At 41.6% G+C, this 20,719-nt stretch overlaps 1 protein-coding gene across 1 annotated transcript in view; it reads left to right on the top strand.

Moving 5' to 3' along the window:
• Nucleotides 1-20,719, top strand: part of mical3b (microtubule associated monooxygenase, calponin and LIM domain containing 3b) — a gene marked incomplete at both ends in the record, with an annotated part of 55,590 nt that overhangs the window by 15,315 nt on the left and 19,556 nt on the right. Inside the window, 7 exons of the mRNA XM_084331065.1 lie at nt 91-287; nt 421-521; nt 846-908; nt 6,081-6,251; nt 7,550-7,636; nt 11,094-11,165; nt 19,508-19,664. Of these exons, the coding sequence (XP_084187191.1) occupies nt 91-287; nt 421-521; nt 846-908; nt 6,081-6,251; nt 7,550-7,636; nt 11,094-11,165; nt 19,508-19,664 (848 nt within the window). The remainder of the gene's footprint in view (nt 1-90; nt 288-420; nt 522-845; nt 909-6,080; nt 6,252-7,549; nt 7,637-11,093; nt 11,166-19,507; nt 19,665-20,719) is intronic.

Here is a 20,719-nt window from a genome sequence, read left to right as displayed (position 1 = left end):
CCCTCGTTTGTGTCCCTGTGTATTGTGTACGACGTACTCACCACTGCCAACGTATGTGGCTATATGTCTCTTCTTTTTTATGATCCCAAGTGACTTTGAGTCGCTGGAAGAGGCGGAGGTGGAGGAGAACACGCAGCTGGCGTTGGACGTGGCGGAGCAGCAGTTCGGCATCTCTCCCGTGATGACGGTGGAGGAGATGTCCCGCGTGGGGGAGCCAGACACCCTCTCCATGGTCATGTACCTCAGCCAGTTCCACCAGCTTCTCAAGAACACCCTGCCCCCTAGTGGTGAGACACTGCCTGCGACTGAGCCAAAGGGCCGCTCTCTGCAGATACACCGTGACCCGACTCATTAGATCAGACATTCAGGTGCGTTTATGATGACGCTTGTTTCTCTCCCCTCTCTCACCGTGCCCTCCAGAGTCTTTCTCTCAGAGTTCAGAGCTGCGAGCTGCTCTGTTCACCCCTGCCACCCTCCTCAGCAGGCTGGGGCACAGCCCGTCCCGCAAACGCTACCCCAAGGTACGACACACACCTGTTTTTGTGTGTGTGTGTGTGTGTGTGTGTGTGCTGATATGTGAAATGTGCTTCTTTTACTATCATGCACTTTGCCACTAAATAATCTTCTTTGACTATATTACTAACTACTATGTCTCTACTACTATGCACTCCAAGTCTGTAGCACCCAAGTTCAACACTGTTTGACGAACATTGTTACTCAGCTGAAAGAGTTGTACCCTTCCTGCTTGGATAAAAGCGTCAGCTAAATGACTAAATGTGAATGTATGTGTCCTCTGGGTCATGTCGTTATCCCCCTATAACTAATCCCCCTCCACTCCACCGCAGAACCTGAGAGATGCATTGAGAAAGAGGAGGAGGACCAGTGGAACGTGCCAAGATGAGCAGGAGGTGAGGTCCCCCTGTTTAAGAAGACCAAACGTCTTCATTTGAACACATTCTTGTGTACAGCAACAGCCTGTGGGAGTAAGATAAGATAAGATATTACCTTTATTGATCCCCTTGGGGGAAATTCAGGCAGCATGGGGCAGGCGGGAGGGGAGGTACAGGTAGTAGGAGACATGATACAGGCCATAGAATTATAGTACAGCTGTGTAGTTGCAGGGGGGAGGGCGGGTCGTACATGCAGTACACTATGAATTGAAAATGGGGGACCCTGATGTAAACAAGACGAAAGTCTTTCTCTGGTCTGCATCCCCTTAACAATTGTGTGTATTGAGCCGTATTGTATTGTACCCATTCTGCAATCTGTTAATACAGTTTTCAATCAATCAATCAATCAATCAATCAATCAATCAATCAATCAATCAATCAATCAATCATCAATCAAACACACACTCGGACCTGGGAGTTCCCCAGAAGCACAACCAACATACCGGTAGTCTATTCCACGGTCTCCACTGGAATAGTAGAGGGTTCGGCGTCGGGATGGGCATAGATTTTTGAATATTTGAATAGTCGTTCAATTATAAAAGATCAAATAGTTTATGCAGATATCGCTTTGTCTCAAAATATATATATTTCCCTTGATTTTACCAGCACCTACACTGTGTAGTGTATTGAGAGGGGACCCTATTAAGTGTTACACAGCTGAACTGCTGGGTACAGCTTGCTAGCTAGCCAGGCAGCATAACAGTCTGTTAACACTTTCCGTGACAGCCGTGCCAGTCCTAGATACCCCATTGAGTGCCAACGCTCTATTCAATGACAGAGCGCTCACATTTGTGAACGCATAAACTATATCTTAAATTATGGCTATGTGTCTAATACATTTTTCGGCCTATTTATAAATCGTTTTCAAATAAACGCTAGATTATCGATAGTATATGTGTACTTATGCACGCTATAGAAGCGGGCTGAAAAACCGATTATCTTATTTCCTGATCAGCTACACACACTCACAGCCACACACACATATGGGACACGTTGATATATAGGTGAAAACAGCTCTGATTATCCCAAGACTGGTAAAATAGATTCCTTACCTCAGATCAGATGTTTTCCAAAAAGATTATTCCAATTCCTGATTGCCATTCCAAATATCGATCGCGTTTATTGATCCAACGCTGGGTGGTCGAAAGACATATTCCACGCTGTTCTGATGGTGGGCGATGACTGCAATAGGCTCGGATTACATGCCTGAAAATGTGGAATCCGGACTATTTTTTTCCCATGCGTTTCATTCAGTCCAATCCAATGGGGTGCAGTACAGGGGCGTTTTTAGGGTTAGAAAACATTGGGGGCTTCAGCCCAGGGGGGTGGAGGTCACCCCCCCCCCCCCCTTTTTTATTTATTTTTTTTAAGCACAGAAATACGCAATTTTAGAGTAATTAGAGATGAATACTGAATAACTAGAATCATTAGAGGTTCTCAAAGTGAGGTCCAGGTCCATGAGAGGGATCTGGGCAGTCCCCATAGAAAATTCAAAGTTAACAGGACCAAATCATCAGTTTCTTATTTATTTATTTATTTAGCCAGATAAAACATTGATCTGGTCAAAGAAGCCCCAACAGGAGTACAAATATACATATATACACATGTATATATATACATATACTGTACATACATACACATATACACCAATAACAAAATAAAAACACAGTTAAGAATCATACACATAAGCAAATAAACAAACAAACATATGCACAGCCTATGTACAAAATAAATAAACAGTTAATCTCTAGTCTTTACAGTTTTCTTCAATTGCATAAACACTCAAATCAAAAGTATTACACAATTATCAAAACCTTACACTCAAGGAGCAAAATATAGGCCCAGATTTGCACCCCTACAATGTCAGCCTCACTTTTTGCAAAACACTAAACACACTTGCATTACATTAGACACAGAATGTCAAATTACCACACATATGAGCCAATTGGTTAAACACAGCCATCAGATGCACAAACACACCATTGCTTAATTGTAGATACACAATCAGGTTTAAGCACTATAAAAATGCAGCAGGTGAGTTCACCTGTCTTCAACCAAAATGGAAGGAGAGTGAAGTACTGTACACAGAGAACGTGAAAATATACAATACATTCACCAAACACTACACAAGACAACCAATGATGCAGACTGATGAAAATATAAATTTTCTCCCATTTTCCCAAATCAGTCAACATGTCAACATGGAGAATCACAACAAAAAATGATCTTGCCAGATCCAGCTAGGCAAAGAGATAATGTCTAGTATTTTCTGTTTAAATTTTTTCAAAAAAAAAATGTGTTACTGTAATTTTAACCTGTACTGGATACAGTATTTTATGTTTGTCTGATATTTGCTGAGCTTACAGTGTTATGCACATAGTAGCATGAAAACTGGGACATGTATTGTTGTGATTCTCCATGTTGAAATGTTGACTGATTTGATTATATGGTGAGAACATTTATATTTTCATCAGTCTGCATCATTGATTTGGGTATATGGAGAGAAAATGTTATTTTTTTCATCAGTCTGCATCATTGATTTGGGTATATGTAGATAAATAAATTATATTTTCATCAGTCTACAGCATTGGTCTTGTGTAGTGTTTGGTGAATTTATTGTATATTTGCACATTCTCTGCGTACTTCACTTACAGTACTCTAATCACTGAGAAGTAGAATTGCTAAATGTGTTTTAGGTTAAGCACAGCAGTGTGTGTAACTGGTTCAAACAGAATTAAGGCCCCGTTTAGACGAGCGTTTTGTGAACAGAAACCGCAAAAGTCATCTTGCGGTTTCACTTTTAATTTTACGTTTAGACAAGCGTTTTGGGATGGAATTCTGCGTGCAGACGACGCTGTAACGACTCGGGACGACGGAGCCCCACTGTCACACGATTGGCGCATATGTCACATGACGTGCTGTGAAGACCCGCCCTACTCTGCCTCTGATTCGCAGACTGTGGATGGGGAATGTGATTGCACCAAAGCAGAGTCACTCACAGACAGAGGGTCCAGTCACGCCGCGGTACAGATTCTTGTGTATTTAACCGTTTCACTGCCACACGACAGCCGGTTGTGTGATAGTAAGGGTTAACCTTCTGTCGTGTGGCAGTGAAAGGGTTAAAAGTACTGCCAATGTAGCCTTCAGGTGATCTCCGTTGATATAAGTCAGACATACTTGCTTTGTTTACGTCTCGGCTACTGGCGCATACCTGCTACCTGTGACGTAAGCAGTACGCGCGACCAGAGCCGTGACAACCCTTTCGTCATCGTTTTAACAGATTTATACGTTTTGATAGTTTAGACGAGATCGCAAAGCTTTTGCGTTTCTAGGAATTCCACCCTGGAAGGTAGTCTCACTTTTTTGCGGTTTCACCCCGTAAAAACGCTGTTTCCGTATAAACGAAAGGCACATCAGCAAAAATATTTTTGCGGATTCACCTGCTAGCGTTTCCGTCTAAACGGGGCCTAAGTCATTATGTAACGTGTGTTTCATATGGTAACCACCCCTCGCCACACATTACAATATCAAACTATTGCCAGAGGAGATCACAGTTGCAAAGTGTTTCCTGGTCAGGACAGGCAGAGATGCAGTCCCTACTATCCAAAGTGTCTTTTCCCTCCTGGATGATAATAATAATAATAATAATAATAATAATAATAATAATAATAATGCATTTGATTTATAAGGCGCCTTTCAGGACACTAAAAAAAAAGTCCACAAATCGGTGAATGAAAGAATTATAGGATCAAATGAAAACTACTTACTAAAAATGTTTAAAAGTACTAAAAACCAACACAAAATACCAAACACTAACAAACATTCAGCACAGACAATGGGGATGCTGACATAAAAAAAAAAAAAAAAAATTTTAGATCCGGGGCTAGGAGAAAAACATCCGGGGCTAAAGCCCTGGAAGCCCAGGGCTAACGACGCCACTGGTGCAGTACCATCCGGAAAGGCGGTATTTTCCCTGTTCGAGCTCAGACAGATCCCCACTGGTAACGTGAGGCTAGATTGATGAAACATTTATGGAAATCGATAATAAAAAAAATAACGATTAAAAACTAGATTTCTCGTTGGTTGGCACTCAACGCATGGCATGAACTAACGAGATTTCTCGTCGCTGGCACTCAAAGTGTTAATGGCTGGGAGAGCAGAAAAGAAAGATGAAGGGCGGCTGATTGGCGCAGTGGGCAAGGCACTCGCCACTAACGCAGGAGACGCTGGGTTCGAGCCCAGCTCTCGGCGTTGCTACCGGCTGGCCAGTCATTCATACTAACACAATTGGCAGTGTTAGAGGGTGGGAAAGCCGGTGGGTGGGGATTGGACGTTGTGGACAGCGACTCCTACAGGTCGGTTTGGTGACACCGGTGCGGCGGAAGCAGGAAGTAGCGGGGGCAGCGTGAGCCTCCCACACGTTACTCCTCGCCACAGAGTTCGAGCTGCTGCGGTGAAAAGATGCGACAGGCTGCCTCCTCGTGTACCGGAGGAGACACGTGATGCAAGGCTTTTATCCTCACTACAGCCGACCAGTGGGAGGCATAGTCTAGCAACGTTCAAGATCAAGACAGGGGAGGGAAGAATTGGATAATACGAAATTGGGATGGGAGAAAAATTTAAAATGGGGAGAAAGTGGATAAAAAAAAGAAGAAAGATGAAGAAAGACAGAGTGGACATGTTACATTGTAGCAAAGTCTTTTTTTTACCATATTGTTTCACACATTTCAAGCATCAGTGATGTAACATTCAGAATGAATGCTTTTGTTCCCGGAAATACGCTAGCTAGTTTGCTTGTTTGATTATGTCGTGTTCGCTACTAGGTAAAAACAAAACCATACGTTAACCTGGGGGTTGGGGGGACGGGTTCATTTAGTATTCGAATACTTCGAGTGGAAGAGGGGGAATCGAACCGGGAACCTTCCGATTACCAGACAACCGCTGGAGCCGCACAATCCCCTTTCCCTAACCTCCAGTTTACCCCCATCAAAAATGTGACATAGAAAATAAATGGTTTGAAATAAATGCGTGTGTATGTTGTTTTTAGACCGTATGCTGATATTGAATAAACACACATAGTGGTAGGTGATGCTTTTGCTCTTGGATTCTGACAATCTTTACATTTCTCAGCAAGGGGATGCCGGCGGTAACCAAGACGGCCAGTCCTTTGAGGAGATACTTGTGGGCGAGTCCAGTCTCTCCAAAGTACGTCTGATGGCCAATCAGCTTCAAGCCAAGTTAGAGAACGCCTCCTACTGCCCAAGCCCCTCCTCCTCCGCAGCAGCAGCGCTGCGCAGACAGGTGAGACACCTGAGACAGAATACTGATGGTTTGTACCAGGAGAACACTTTTGATTTTATTTAAAGAGCAAAAAACATAACAGAGTATAGGTAAGAGAAGGTGAGACACTTAAATAAGAACAGCTCCATGTTGGTAAAGGGAGGGAGGTCAAAGGTCAAGTAAGGTGGGTGGGCGGGCGGGGGCGGGTGTTGATGGACAGGTTGGATTTCACACTGAACTGTACTGTCGCTATTGTTTTGAGGGGGAATCGTGGGATATTAGTAATAATAATACTAAACTTTATTTATATAGCACATTTTAGAAACAACGTTTACAAAGTGCTTTACATAAACATGTCAAATAACAAGATCAAATTAAAAACAGATTATAGTTATGTCAAAACAATTTTTTTTTTTTTATTAAATTAAATAATACAAATAAATAAATAAACTGATTATAGTTAAGTCACCTTAACCATACGCAGCAGTAAACATTTGTTTTAAGTTTCTTTTTAAAACTACTAACAGTGGTGGTGACCCTAAGGCTTTCAGAGAGTGGGTTCCAGAGTTTGGGGCCATAGGAACCAAAAGCCGAGTAATAGTAGGAGTCAGAAGAGACTGAATTATGGGCCTGTCACTAGTTTTAAAATGTACTATTTAGGATAATGTGGACACTAGTAACCGCTGAACTATAGAATAACAGGTAGAGATGACGGGTAGGTTATAACAGGTAGAGTCACCTTCAGTACAGTACAGCCACTAACCACTCACGGTCTTCCTCCAGCTGTGTGTATGTGGTGGTGTTATTATTGGCGGTAGAGTTAATGTTAATACCAGCTTAGTATTAGTACACAGACTCTGATTGGTTGGATCGGTCCAGGCTATATTAGGGTTAATCTGCATTGAAACAACATTGAATTAGAGGTTTCTATTTACGGTGTTGTTCCTATAATAACCACGATGTAGCATTCCCACTCATGGGGCGAGAGTGGCTCGGGAGGTAGAGCAGTCGTCTGGCAATCCAGAGGTTCTCGGTTCGATTCCCGCTCCTCCCGGGCAGCGTGTCGAAGTGTCCTTGAGCAAGACACTTAACCCCTAATTGCTCCCAATGAGCAGGTCGGCACCTTGCATGGTCGCCTCCGCCCGCCGTCGGTGTGTGAATGTGAGTGAATGGGTAAAATGTGAGGAACAAATTGTAAAGCGCTTTGGATAAAAGCTGCTATATAAATGCACCATTTGCCATTTCCCATTCATACTATGTAAGTAGAAGTAGAATATAAATGTGGCCCCTCAGCCATCAATCCCTGTGTCGGCCACCAGGGGGAAACCTTGCTCAACCTGCCTGCCCCGTCAGAACCTTCAGACCCCCAGGCTCAGCCGTATCCTGTGATGTCCGCCTGGGCTCCGGTAAAGAGCGTGTTCCCCTTTTAGATTCAGTAGACATTAGAGGTATTCTTCTGCACGCTGGAATACAAGTCTTGAAGAGCAGGACAAAGAGAGCGGATCATGCACACGTTCTTCAGTCAGCGGTTCTCAACGTGGGGTCCGGGGACCCCAAGGGGTCCTTGAGGGGGGTTCCAGGATGTCCTCCTAGGATGTCAAATTAATTGTTAAATTTCACTATTATTTCATACAGAAGAATTAGAGAATGTAAGAATGACAATATTTATCATAGGTTGTCAGTTATGGAATTCTGGACTAAATCATCAATGACCTCATCATCATCAATGAACTGAATCACATATGACAATAAATTATTCTCGGATCGGGATCCCAGTGGATTCATTCCATGCATCCACAAATAATGTTTCTATTCACTGTCAAGGGATCAGCTCTGATGGGAATCACATGCAGGCACATCATTGCACATGCTTAGTTCTGTACATGCTATATAGGGCCTATCATTAGACAAAGCGCCCCTCCAACAAGCATGTTTGTTTATGTTTATTAAAGGATCCCCATTAGAGACCCATGAAAGAGCCTCTAGTCTTCCTGGGGTCCTAGACAAAAAAAATACATTACAAATGTACAACAAAGAATACGAATAAAAATTTAAACAAAACACAAATTAAAAATGAATACAAATATACAAATTCACATTATAAAATCTAACATTCCAGTCAAACAAAACAAAAGATAAAATACACAGATAACAGTTACATACTTGACAAAACACAAATAAAAAATTAATACAAATATACAAATTCACATTATAAAATCTAACATTCCAGTCAAACAAAACAAAAGATAAAATACACAGATAACAGTTACATACTTGACAAAACACAAATTAAAAATTAATACAAATATACAAATTCACATTATAAAATCTAACATTCCAGTCAAACAAAAGATAAAATACACAGATAACAGTTACATACTTGACAAAACACAAATAAAAAATTAATACAAATATACAAATTCACATTATAAAATCTAACATTCCTGTCAAACAAAAAAAATATATAATACACAGATAACAGTTACATACTTGACATGTTTGCAAGATATCTCTTAATATTTGTTTTGAAAGTAATTTTATTATGTATTGTGGATGAGATGTTTTTCGGTAGAGCATTCCAGAGTGCTATTGACCTATATGCCAGTGAGTTTGAGAAAATGTCTGGTGTACTGGTAGCACTGCTGCCCGGGGGGCACACGGGTGGTAAGTGGGGCGCAGTAGTGACCTTTGTTGTGTTTATTTACAAAGTACAAACTAAATGGATTGTCTCACAGCTTATGACTATGAACTTAAGTATCATTCAAACTAAATGCTGAATTAATTTCTTTTAATTTAACCTTTTATTTAACCAGGAAAGTCACATTGAGATTAAACATCTCGTTTTCATATGAGACCTATGGCCAAGGCAAGCTGCAGCGAGGGAATACAAAAGTTGCACATAAATTTGAATCTCAGGTCAGTTGGGCTTGTTGTGACTTCCACTCCAACTGGAGTCTCCTTTTCTCGCCTTTTATTATCTCCACCAGGAGGAGGCCTGGGGAGATCGTGTAATCGGTTGCGTCTGTGCAGGAATATGTCTGTCTTTCTGTCTGCAGCTAATCTAGCAAACTACAGGTCTGATTGCAATGAGTCGTTGCTCATAGACTGACAGCAGGCCAAGATTTTTCCAATCGGTCAATGACAAGTATTTTATTTAAATCAATTTGGCCTGATGGTGGCTCTAGAGGAAAGGTCACCAATCAATAGGCTTCTTCCTTTAGGGGTCATCAATGTGTACCGCAAAACTTCAATCGTGTATGTCTCCATTTTAGTTGTGGCCAAGAACCGGGTCATAAGGCTCGTCCAGGAACGCTCAATAAGTATTTATATGGACAATTATGGAAATTAATTCAAATCAAATACTTATTCCCCTTTCATATCTTATTTCCCGTTTGTTTCTAGACTTATGGGAGGTGTGAATGAGCTTAAAGTATTAAAGGTTTATTCCACGGTTCTTCGGTTCAAATAACAAACTCAGCAAGACCGACGGCTTCTCAGTTACAGTGGGTGACAATATTGTCACAAGGAAAGATGAAATTACCTACCTGGGTTCCATCCTAGAGGCAAATCTTTCCTGTGACAAAATGGCATCCAATGTAATAAAAAGTCAACCAACAAACTAGATTCTTGTACCGGATCTACTCTCTGGTAAACAAGAATACCCTGAAGACTCTGGCAGGAGCACTCATTCAAGGGTACTACGACTATGCTTGCACCTCATGGTACCAAAGCACCTCAAAGGCGCTAAAAACTAAATTACCAACATCACAAAACAAACTGGTCAGACTACTGCTTGACCTGACTCCTAGAACCCACCTCACCCTGCCCACTTTGACAACCTAGGATGGCTTAGAGTAGACGACAGAGTACAGCAACTTGCAATGGGCCTGGTCTACAAGATACACTACACAACTAAGATACCCATGTACATGTCAAAATACTTCCCAAAGGTCAGTGAATACCACGATCACAACACCAGAGGGAGCTCCACAAATCATGTTAAACCCAGATTCGGCTCAAACAAGGGACTAAACACGTTTCGCAATTATGCCACATCAATGTGGAACGCCCTACCCAAAGCTGTAAAGGAATGCAAATCACTACCCACTTTCAAAACCACTCTCAAAGAACACCTACGGGAGACTGCAATTCGAAACTGGCCCCTGTAAATGTCCTAACCCAACCCCCTCCAATGTACAGTAAATGACCTAACCCAAGAATACACGAGACCCTCCTTTTGGAACCAAGTATGGTTTCGTCAATATTCCAATGTACAGTTTTGCTTGTACAGTTGTACAGTTCCCCCCCCCACCCACCCAACCACCTCCAATGTACAGTTTCTACGTCAAATGTATATACTCTCTTCTCTAGACTCTTTTTGTATCACAAACAGTACTGTATTTATTTGCAAATCTGGTATGTCATAAATGTATAGATGTAGCAGTACTGTCTATCTGTATGTCGTGTATGTTATGATGAATTGAAAATGGGGGACCCTGAATCCCTGATGTAAACAAGACGAAAGTATTTCTCTGGTCTGCATCCCCTTAACAATTGTATGTATTGAGCTGTACTGTACTGTACCCATTCTGCAATCTGTTAATACATTTTTCAATCAATCAATCAATCAATCAATCAATCAAATCAATCAATCAATCAATCAATCAAACCACCCCAATCGTTTTAAACGTTTATCCCACTCTTGATTTCTTATCCCACGTTGATTGAATAGTCAGTGCATGGGATGTTCTCTTTGTCCTAAATTCAGTAGATCTCAATATTTCAGTGGTTTTAGTAGTTTATGACCCTGGTAAACATTCACAATGCTGTCTGTAATTCCTCGCCGGTCGCCCACTCCCTCAGAGGAAGCGCACGTCACAACAGGAGCAGATGAGTTTCCGCTTCAAGGAGAAGATCAAATCCCACCCTGAGGAGGTACGGCCACCCACAGGATTGTGGGTAGTGTAGTTGTATGTATGAACCACTGTTTAGCGCTTGTTAGTTACCCTTGCATAGAATCCTCCCTCCAATAGACTGCCCTCGGTAGATTTATGTAATGTCATTCTCTGATAAGGTTTGAGGTATCTGCTGAATACCATTCAATAGTATTATTTAGAGAAAGTTGTTGCGATATTAAGTATATCAACTGAATCTTATAATTAATTACATACCTCATACACTACAGTACATGTTGTCGGCTAGTTACATCTTTGGCACAGCTGCATGTAGACCTTGCCGTTAGACGCTAGCGGCGCTACCCCTCTGCGAAGCATTGGCGCCATTTTGACGTTCAAGTATAACATTAAAGGATATATGGTCCTGTGTACTTCCAGTGCGTGGCACTGCATGGCTCTACACTGTCAGGGTTTCAGTGCGTGGCACTGCATGGCTCTACACTGTCAGGGTTTCAGTGCGTGGCACTGCATGGCTCTACACTGTCAGGGTTTCAGTACGTGGCACTGCATGGCTCTACACTGTCAGTGTTTCAGTGCGTGGCACTGCATGGCTCTACACTGTCAGGGTTTCAGTGCGTGGCACTGCATGGCTCTACACTGTCAGGGTTTCAGTGCGTGGCACTGCCCGGCTCTACACTGTCAGGGTTTCAGTGCGTGGCACTGCATGGCTCTACACTGTCAGGGTTTCAGTGCGTGGCACTGCATGGCTCTACACTGTCAGGGTTTCAGTGCGTGGCACTGCATGGCTCTACACTGTCAGTGTTTCAGTGCGTGGCACTGCATGGCTCTACACTGTCAGTGTTTCAGTGCGTGGCACTGCATGGCTCTACACTGTCAGGGTTTCAGTGCGTGGCACTGCATGGCTCTACACTGTCAGGGTTTCAGTGCGTGGCACTGCCCGGCTCTACACTGTCAGGGTTTCAGTGCGTGGCACTGCATGGCTCTACACTGTCAGGGTTTCAGTGCGTGGCACTGCATGGCTCTGGCAGGGTTTCAGTGATAGCTCAGAATATATATATTTTTTTTATTATTATTATTATTATTATTTTTAAAACTTTTTTCTTTTCATGTCAACGTTCACACGCACAATATATGCTTACTTAGGATTTGACTTGATTCAACAACAAAGCAGTCGGGGCAATGGCAAGCCGAAAACTGTCGAAAATGTGGTTATTTGAAGTTTGGATTTTTTTTTTACAACTGAGGTAGGTAGATTACATTTTTAGAGACTAAAGTACAGAAAAAAGGTACCATTGGGTACCGGTACCGTATCGGTTCAAATGTGAACGGTACCCATCCCTACTGACAAAGCACAATACCTGTTGGTTTTTAGTTCACTCATTGTTCAGGGAAACACATTGTTAATGACATTGACGGATTGTGAATTTTGTGATTGACTCAAATTATATTTATTTGGAAAAATAAATATAGTCACTTTATTTGAAGAGTCAAAACTGTTCTCTTGGCTTTGTTTTGTTCATAGTAGTAACGCTCATGTCATGATAAATCTGGTTGGGTCAAAACTACAGGAATATACATAAAAAAAATTAAAATTATACTACAATAAATATATATATATATCGGGTATCGGTATCGACCTTGAGGAGCAGAAAGTTATCGGTATCGATATCGGGGTCAAAAAATCAATATCGTGCACCCCTAATTGTAAAGTGTAGGAGGTAGTAGTAGTAGCTAAAGCACTATTGAGATGCAGCTATTTATTTGGAATACATAATACATTGAGAATATATGATATGTTTACATTTTGAGGGTGCAAGCCCAGACGGGGGCTTCTGGAACCCTATTGCATTTGATACGATTATTCTTATTTTTCTCCACTAAGCTCAGAAACCACAAGTCCTAAACCAACCAAATTCAGTAGGTGGGTTCCTATGGCCCCCCACTACTCAGGCAACACTAATCACATAATGTCGGCCAGATGGTGGCGCTATAACAAGGAGTCAAAATCAAAATGGCTGTATCTCCCACACCATTAGGTCAGATCAACATGAAACGTCATCGACCAATGCAGCTGAATGCATTTAGGCACAATCTACACACCATACTCAACACAGAGGCTCAGGGGAACAACGTACATAAATCGTCCATCTTTTGCATATAAGCCCCCTGAAATATTGTACAGTCCTGATAGTGGCGCTATAGCAGCAGCCTAAATTCCAAGTCTTTGACAATTCATAAAAAAATCTATGGTATGTGTCTGTACATTTTCTGAGGTTGTGTTATTTCTAGAGCTGTCAATTGATTAAAACATTTAATCATGGTTAATCGCATGATTGTCCATAGTTAACTGTGATTAATCACATATTAATCTATATATTTTTTATCTGTTCAACCTTAACTCATTGACTGCCACACTGTTTTCCCATCTTTACTCAATGGCGCCAGCGTTTGACACTGACAAACCAGTTAATTTCTACATACTTTGGTTTGTGCTCTATTCCACGCTACACATCGCCCCTTTTCAAAATAATCAATTTATTTTTTTCTAGATCACGAGATATGACGTGTTATATCCATATGCCCAAATCGTTCGGGTTGCTCGCCTGAAACCTATATTATTTCCAAATCAAAGTTATATACCATATATAGATGTTTCCTCACAAAATCATCAAGTAGGGGGGGGGGGTCGTTTTACGAAGCTGCGTCGTTACCAAAAGCATGTTTTAGGTTCGGTAAAATAGACCTAGAATAGACCTTACCTTAGTCAGAAGGTACTCTAAAATGAATAATCCCAGTAATCCCATCGCGATCGCAATTATTCATGTGCATTGGGCACAGCTAAAATACAGGAAACAATAGGTTCAGGTGATCGGATCTCCGACAGATGGCTCTGTGCTGATTCACTTTGAGGCGGAGGGGTTGCACAGAGAGAGATACCCAGAGACTAGAGCACCAGTTAAAAAGGTAGGTGATACTGCCACCTGGCGGGATTCGATCGTCATTGCATTTTTTTTTCTTTTTTTTTTACTTTCTTTTTTAGCGTTTATCGCTTTTCTGGTCAAGCATGACCGACAGATACAGGGTGAAACGGGATATAGATCAGGGGAAGACATTCTGGCAAATGACGGCGGGTCCGGGAATCGAACTCAAGTCCACCAGATCCGTGACGCAGCACGGTTTTCCCCGACGCAGAAATAGCGCCGAGATATGCGGTGAACTACTGGAGCCCCCCCGTCATTGCAATTTTAACGTAGGCAGTGGTGCCAGGGAGACACAGACAGGTCCGCGCGAGTGTTTAGAATGGGGATCAAAGGAAAAATATCAAAGGATCTAAACCCGAGAATGGGTATGGCGCTCAACGGTAGGATTCGAAACCCGAGAAATGTCGGGTTTTTTCCGCAGAAAGAGTTAAAGGGATATTCTTAAGTGTTTAATACTCTTATCAATATGGAAGTGTACAGATATGCTTGCTGTATGTAAATGTATGTTTTTAAATCAAATGAATAACCAAAATGACAAATATAGTCCTTTATTTTCTTATGCATTTAGCATAAAATAAATATGATGTAAATAATCACAACATAGGCAACAACATATGGCCATATTGACCTGCTAAATGTAACATTACTCAGTAAGTACTCACTTCCCTCCAGCAAACGTTGATCCAATACACTTGTTTATTTCCTCACAAACAATTTTCTCTCTTGGACCTGTAAGTGCAAGTTTTTCTCCTAAGGCTTTTTCATTTTATTTATATACCATTTATATACCATATATATATATATATATATATATATATATATATATATATATATTATTCTCACCATTTATATATATCCACACCTGTGTGTAATTACCTGCACATAATCCTTTTACATATCTATAGATACTATATCTATATCTGTACATTTGATTTGATTTGATCTTTTTTATTAAAAAAGACACATAAACAATAAGTATATAATAGTATACTTGACATTGACAAAGTTATATAGACCAAGATGGCCACAATTTTTTTTTTTTTAATAAAACGTAATATAACAAGCTGTAAACAAAGAAAGGAGGAATTCATATATAATTATATAGGATATAGTGTGTTTTGCCTCAAGTGCCATGCTTTCTCCAAAAATCCTGCAAAACTGAAGATCTCCTCCACAAAAAAACAACTCAACATACAACTCTCAGACTGCCAAAACAAATCCGGGTTTACAAATAGAATTTTCTCAAACAAAGCCCTCCTCAAATCGGTGTACAAGGGGCAATAAAAAAACAAAATTATATTCATCTTCCACCACTCCCAGATCACAGAGAACACACAACCGCTCCTCCTCAGGTTTACCTTGGAATCGACCCACTTCCACAGCCAATGGAAGTACTAGTTACTAGTTAGTAGTTACTAGTTACATTGCTGGGCAGTATGACTACTACCATACTGTCCTTATACCTGTATCACTGTATTATACTACAACTCTGTACATACATCCGATTAGCACTACACTCAGTAGTACTAATTTATATATTCTATACCCAGTTTAATCACCTGTACATTGTATATTACTATTGCACTTTACTGTTACATTGCACTCTGGTTGGATGCCAAACGTCTTTTCGTTGTACTGTACTTACTACTTACTGTGCTGTATAATGATAATACATTTGAATCTAATCTAATCTAATCTAATCTCATTTGAACCAAACATGGCTCAGGGGACATGGAAAACACGGGTGCTGTGAACAAACGACATTTGTGCAAATGGTGCAAAATACACGCATGATCATATTAACATCAAAACTAGGTCAGATCACTTCATTTCCAATACACAAGTTGCTCTGTATTGTTTATCTATTACAACAACACCGAAGGCTTGATTGGTAAACAAAAAAAATGGCAGAGATACAGGTGTTTAAATGTTTGCATGAATTTAAATATATATTTCTTTTATGATTTCTTATTTTTCCCATTTCACAAGTCATAACATCAATGTAAGTGTTTTTGGCTCGCACGAACATCACTTGCAGCTATATTGTAGACAGTGGCTGTATTCAGTCCTGAGAGCGTGGGCCAGCGGTGCTGCAGCTTTTAAATCACATGTGTGTTATTTCCCAGAACTAAACGTGTCTTTGAGTGTCTATTTCTTATTCTTTCTCTTTGCAGGGCATGTGACATGTGACAAACAAGGCAGTTAAAACTGTCTCTCTATAAATCAGCAGTAGAGAAGACCAATGAATAGTATCTATTGACTGTTAAAAATACTTTTTATCGAAATACACTTTTGACTTCTTAAGGTTTAGCTAGGTTAAAGGTAGACTCTAATGACGTCAAACAGAAACCTCTAGGGAAAAGAAAGACCCTGCTTGCTATTGTACTTGGCTTTTTTGTTTTGATCTGGTCGGTGGGTTGTTGTTTAGTTTCTCCAGACGCCTCTTGGCAGAGCCTGAGGTATGGCCAGCAATAGCAACCCCCCCCCCTATCCCCACTCCAACCCACACATCAAAACTAAAAATAAAACATTTTCACAAAGTGCAATACCAAGCAGGGCACCTTTTCCTAGAGGTCGCAGTTTCACAGCATAACAGATTCTACCTTTGACGGTACCATCGAACTAAGTTCAGATCAAACTGTCAAATTAGTTTATACTAGTTGTCAGAAACATATATTAGGTTGATAAAGATAAAGTTGACGCAAGGCGCCATTTTCTTTTTGAAAACGAGAGCAGAGAAAAAGGGACCGCAGCATGTTTAACCAAACAGACCTTTTTTCCATGTGTTGAAATGGGAAACAGGGAGGGGATACATGCACGCAAGATGCACATAACATGTAAATAACATTCATTTCAGACCCACCAAAATATAAATTTATATTCATGAATCAATGTTTTTTTGGGGAAAAGCAATACTTTTATTCTGCACCTTTCTAAAAGCTCTGAGGATGTATTAAATATATATATATTTTTTAAAGATTAGTCTACAGAAAAAATTTATCTATAGCACCTTTAACTCATTCAGCGCCAGTCACGATGATAGTCGGGTTAACTCGCCATCGCTTGAGCGCCAATCACGAGTATAGTCGGGTTTTAATCGTTATTTCTTTTATTAGCGATATCCATTCATTTTCATCCATCCAGCCTGATGTTATCGTTGGGAATGGATCTGAGCTCGCAAAAGGGCAAATACCACCACCTATGCCTTCCAGCTGGTATTGCACTCCATTGGGAATGGTGTAGTTTCTTTTCTGGGACGATCCAAGCCGTGCGGGTGGGGTTTAAATACTCAGGCGAGGTAGGCCTCAACATCGATGGCATGGAACAGTAACCCCGCCCGCCCGTCATTGTGTAACGGTCGGTAATGTGGTACGGACCTCCACGAGCAGTATTTGGAATGGCGATCAGATAATTGGATTATTTCTTTTGCATTACATCAGATACAAGGTAAGAACACTATATATAAATTTGATCGTTGATCTGATATTTATTTCTACCCCAATCGACGCTGTCTCTGTGTGTGTATGTGTGGCTGTGTGCCGTTGGTGGCAGGAGGGGGGGGGGGAGCCCCGCGGTCCAGGGCTCTTTTCATTCTTGCACGAGGAAGGATAATAATGATGATCTAGCGTTGATTTCAGAAAGATTCGATAATCAGGCGAAAAATGATGTTTAGTGTATTCCACTAAAGGGCTATTATCGCGTCTTTTCCTGGAATTACTCAGAATCGCCTAAACTATATTCATATTCAAAACGGTATAAAACGGAAATGTACCGATGAAAAAAACAATCCGTTTCGTACATGTTGACTGGAAGCAACTCACTGATAATCGACGGGTGTATTAGACCCATAGCTATAATTTAAGATATATTTTAAGCACTCGCAGATCTCGCAGTCCCCCCATTGATTAAAGCGGTGGCGCTCTAGACCTATATCGGGCATATCGCTCCAGCGCTGAATGAGTTAAGAGGGAGTGACTAATGAAATGTAACTATAATATATACTGTAAAAGTATGGCATGTGGTTAATATGGATCTCATGCCGCCCATAGACACTCCCTACTTAGTGTGTTATCTCTGTGTATTCCTTATGTCACCTTGTCCAGTGTGTGTCAGTGTGTACGAACGTGTGTTATCTTAGTTGGCTGTTAACGTTATTCACCTTCATCTTCGCGTCGATCTGTCTGTCTTGTCCTGATTGTCCATAATGTCTTTCCCTTCTCCCCGGCGCCTTTTGTTAGAAGTGCGTTGAGGTGTGCACTGGGGGAGTGAGCTCATTGGCTGAGCAGATAGCCAATCACCTTCAAAGTCAGGAGGAAGTTAAGGCCACCCCTGACAAGAGGGCAACGGTAAGGGTCCATTGTATTCACCCCATCCTCCCTAACACTGTGTGATCCTCACACCAGTAAGCCTTACCTAACGTGGGTCCTTGATAGAGGTACACAGATACTAGTACCAGGTATCGGGCTGATGTTAAAGGAACACGCCAACATTTTGGGAAATTAGCTTACCGTCTTCTCCAGAGCGACAAGAAGATGGATACCAGTTTCCTCTCTGTGTGTTCAGTAGAAAGTTATCTGGCTGCATGTTAGCCTAGCTTAGCACAATGAATGGTAGCGGACAGTGTCGGTTAGCCCTAGGCATTGTCCAACTAACACCTCTCCCGAAGGCTAACCGGCACTGTCTGCTTCCATTCAACCGGTATCTATCTTCTTGTCTCTCTATGGAGAAGACGATACGCTAATTTCCCAAAATGTTGGCCTGTTCCTTTAAGGCTAAAGTAAACCGACTGGATGTTGATGAGGGCTGCCGATACCAAGAACAAAATCCTAGCTGTTCCATTTCATTAGATTAACATTTTTTTTTTTTTTATTATTATCTTTCTTCCCCTCCTTTTTCCCGATTTTTCTATTAGATTAACACTTAAATGAAACAGCTGTTATATATATATATAAAAATGTAAATATAATATAAATATATATAATAACATATATATATGTGTATATAAAATATATATAAATATATATAATTAATAACATATATATATGTATATAAATATAATAATATAAATATAATAACATATCATTGTGACATGGCGCACCTCTAGTTGACTGTAAAGTGTGTGAGAGGCCTCGGAACTCAAAATCCTACTGCAACACCTGATAATAATAATCATTAACCTTATCTACACCTATTTCTCCACTTTGAAAGACTGCAGCAACCCTAACATAAAAGTAACAACAAGTACCCGACGTGGTACAACTCCCCCAGGCCCAAACGGTTACTTCACAAACTCTGTCTCTGTCTTTCTCTCCGTCTGCCGCTCCCCCCCCCCCCCCCCCCCCCCGGTGGCTAGGCGCCGCGGCCGGTGTTCCCGGGGGCGACCGGCGCCAGCGACGTGTGCTTCTTCTGCGGCCGGCGCGTGTACGTGATGGAGCGGCTCAGCGCCGAGGGCCTGTTCTTCCACCGGAGCTGCTTCCAGTGTGACCGCTGTGGGACCACCCTCCGCCTGGCCTCCTACGCCCGCGACGGGCCCGGCGGTGAGCTCCCAGGAGAGGAGGGGCTACGTACGGGACTGGGGCCGGGAGGCAGGCGAGGGTAGAAGAAAAAGAAAATGCCACAAAATATGGATTCACTGATACATTGTCTTGAAGCCTCAGGCTTGACACAGATAACAACTTTTCATTTTCATTTCATTTCAAACCTTTATTTCAACTCGTGAGACACTGAGGTTCAACCCTCATTTACAGCGGCCACGAGCTTACAAAACAAGACACAGTTAACAGTAGATTCATACATACAGGCACAACAAATAAGAATAAACAATGCAAATCAGTTAAGACCTAACTAAGTTAAATTCCAAGTTGATACACAGTGGAGGTTGGAGTCATACTTTTAAATGCCGCAAGAGAAGCTAGAACCTCCAACTTTAGAGTCAGTTGGAGGACATTCCAGGTGTTGGTGATTGAAAGAGAAGTTAACTGAGATGTTTTTTTTTTTTTAAACAATTGTTATTCTGCAATGCATAGGCTATATACAGTATATATACAGTATGAGGCGACAGTGGCTCGGGAGGTAGAGCAGTCGTCTGGTAATCCGCAGGTTCCCGGTTTGATTCCCGCTCCTCGCGGGCAGCGTGTCGGAGTGTCCGTGAGCAAGACACTTAACCCCTAACTGCTCCTGATGAGCAGGTTGGCACCTTGCATGGTCGCCTCCGCCCCTTGGTGTGTGAATGTGTGAGTGAATGGGTCATTTATTTATACCATTTATATATATATAAATATACCTCTGTGTGTGTGTGATTATACACAGTAAGTAGAGCAGATGTGAAAACATAGAGGTGTCACTGTAATCAAAAGACAGTACTGCTATTTACTTACAGTAGGTATCATCTCCATCTCCATCGGCCCCAGGAGGAATACAGGACTTCAGAGAGGAGCACAGACCGGGCCGGGGGCCGTCAGTCAGAGAGACCGCAGCGATATGTCTCGGTGGAGATACTGTCATGTTGATACACGCCACCAATGACTTACGGTTGTCATCTGACCTGTGTGTGTGTGTGTGTGTGTGTGTGTGTGTGTGTGTGTGTGTGTGT

Source organism: Notolepis coatsorum (assembly GCF_963971535.1).
Source record: "Notolepis coatsorum genome assembly, chromosome: 15".
Classification (NCBI taxonomy): domain Eukaryota; kingdom Metazoa; phylum Chordata; class Actinopteri; order Aulopiformes; family Paralepididae; genus Notolepis; species Notolepis coatsorum.
The sequence above is the reverse complement of the archived record's forward strand: the minus strand, read 5'-3'. Positions and strand labels throughout refer to the sequence as shown.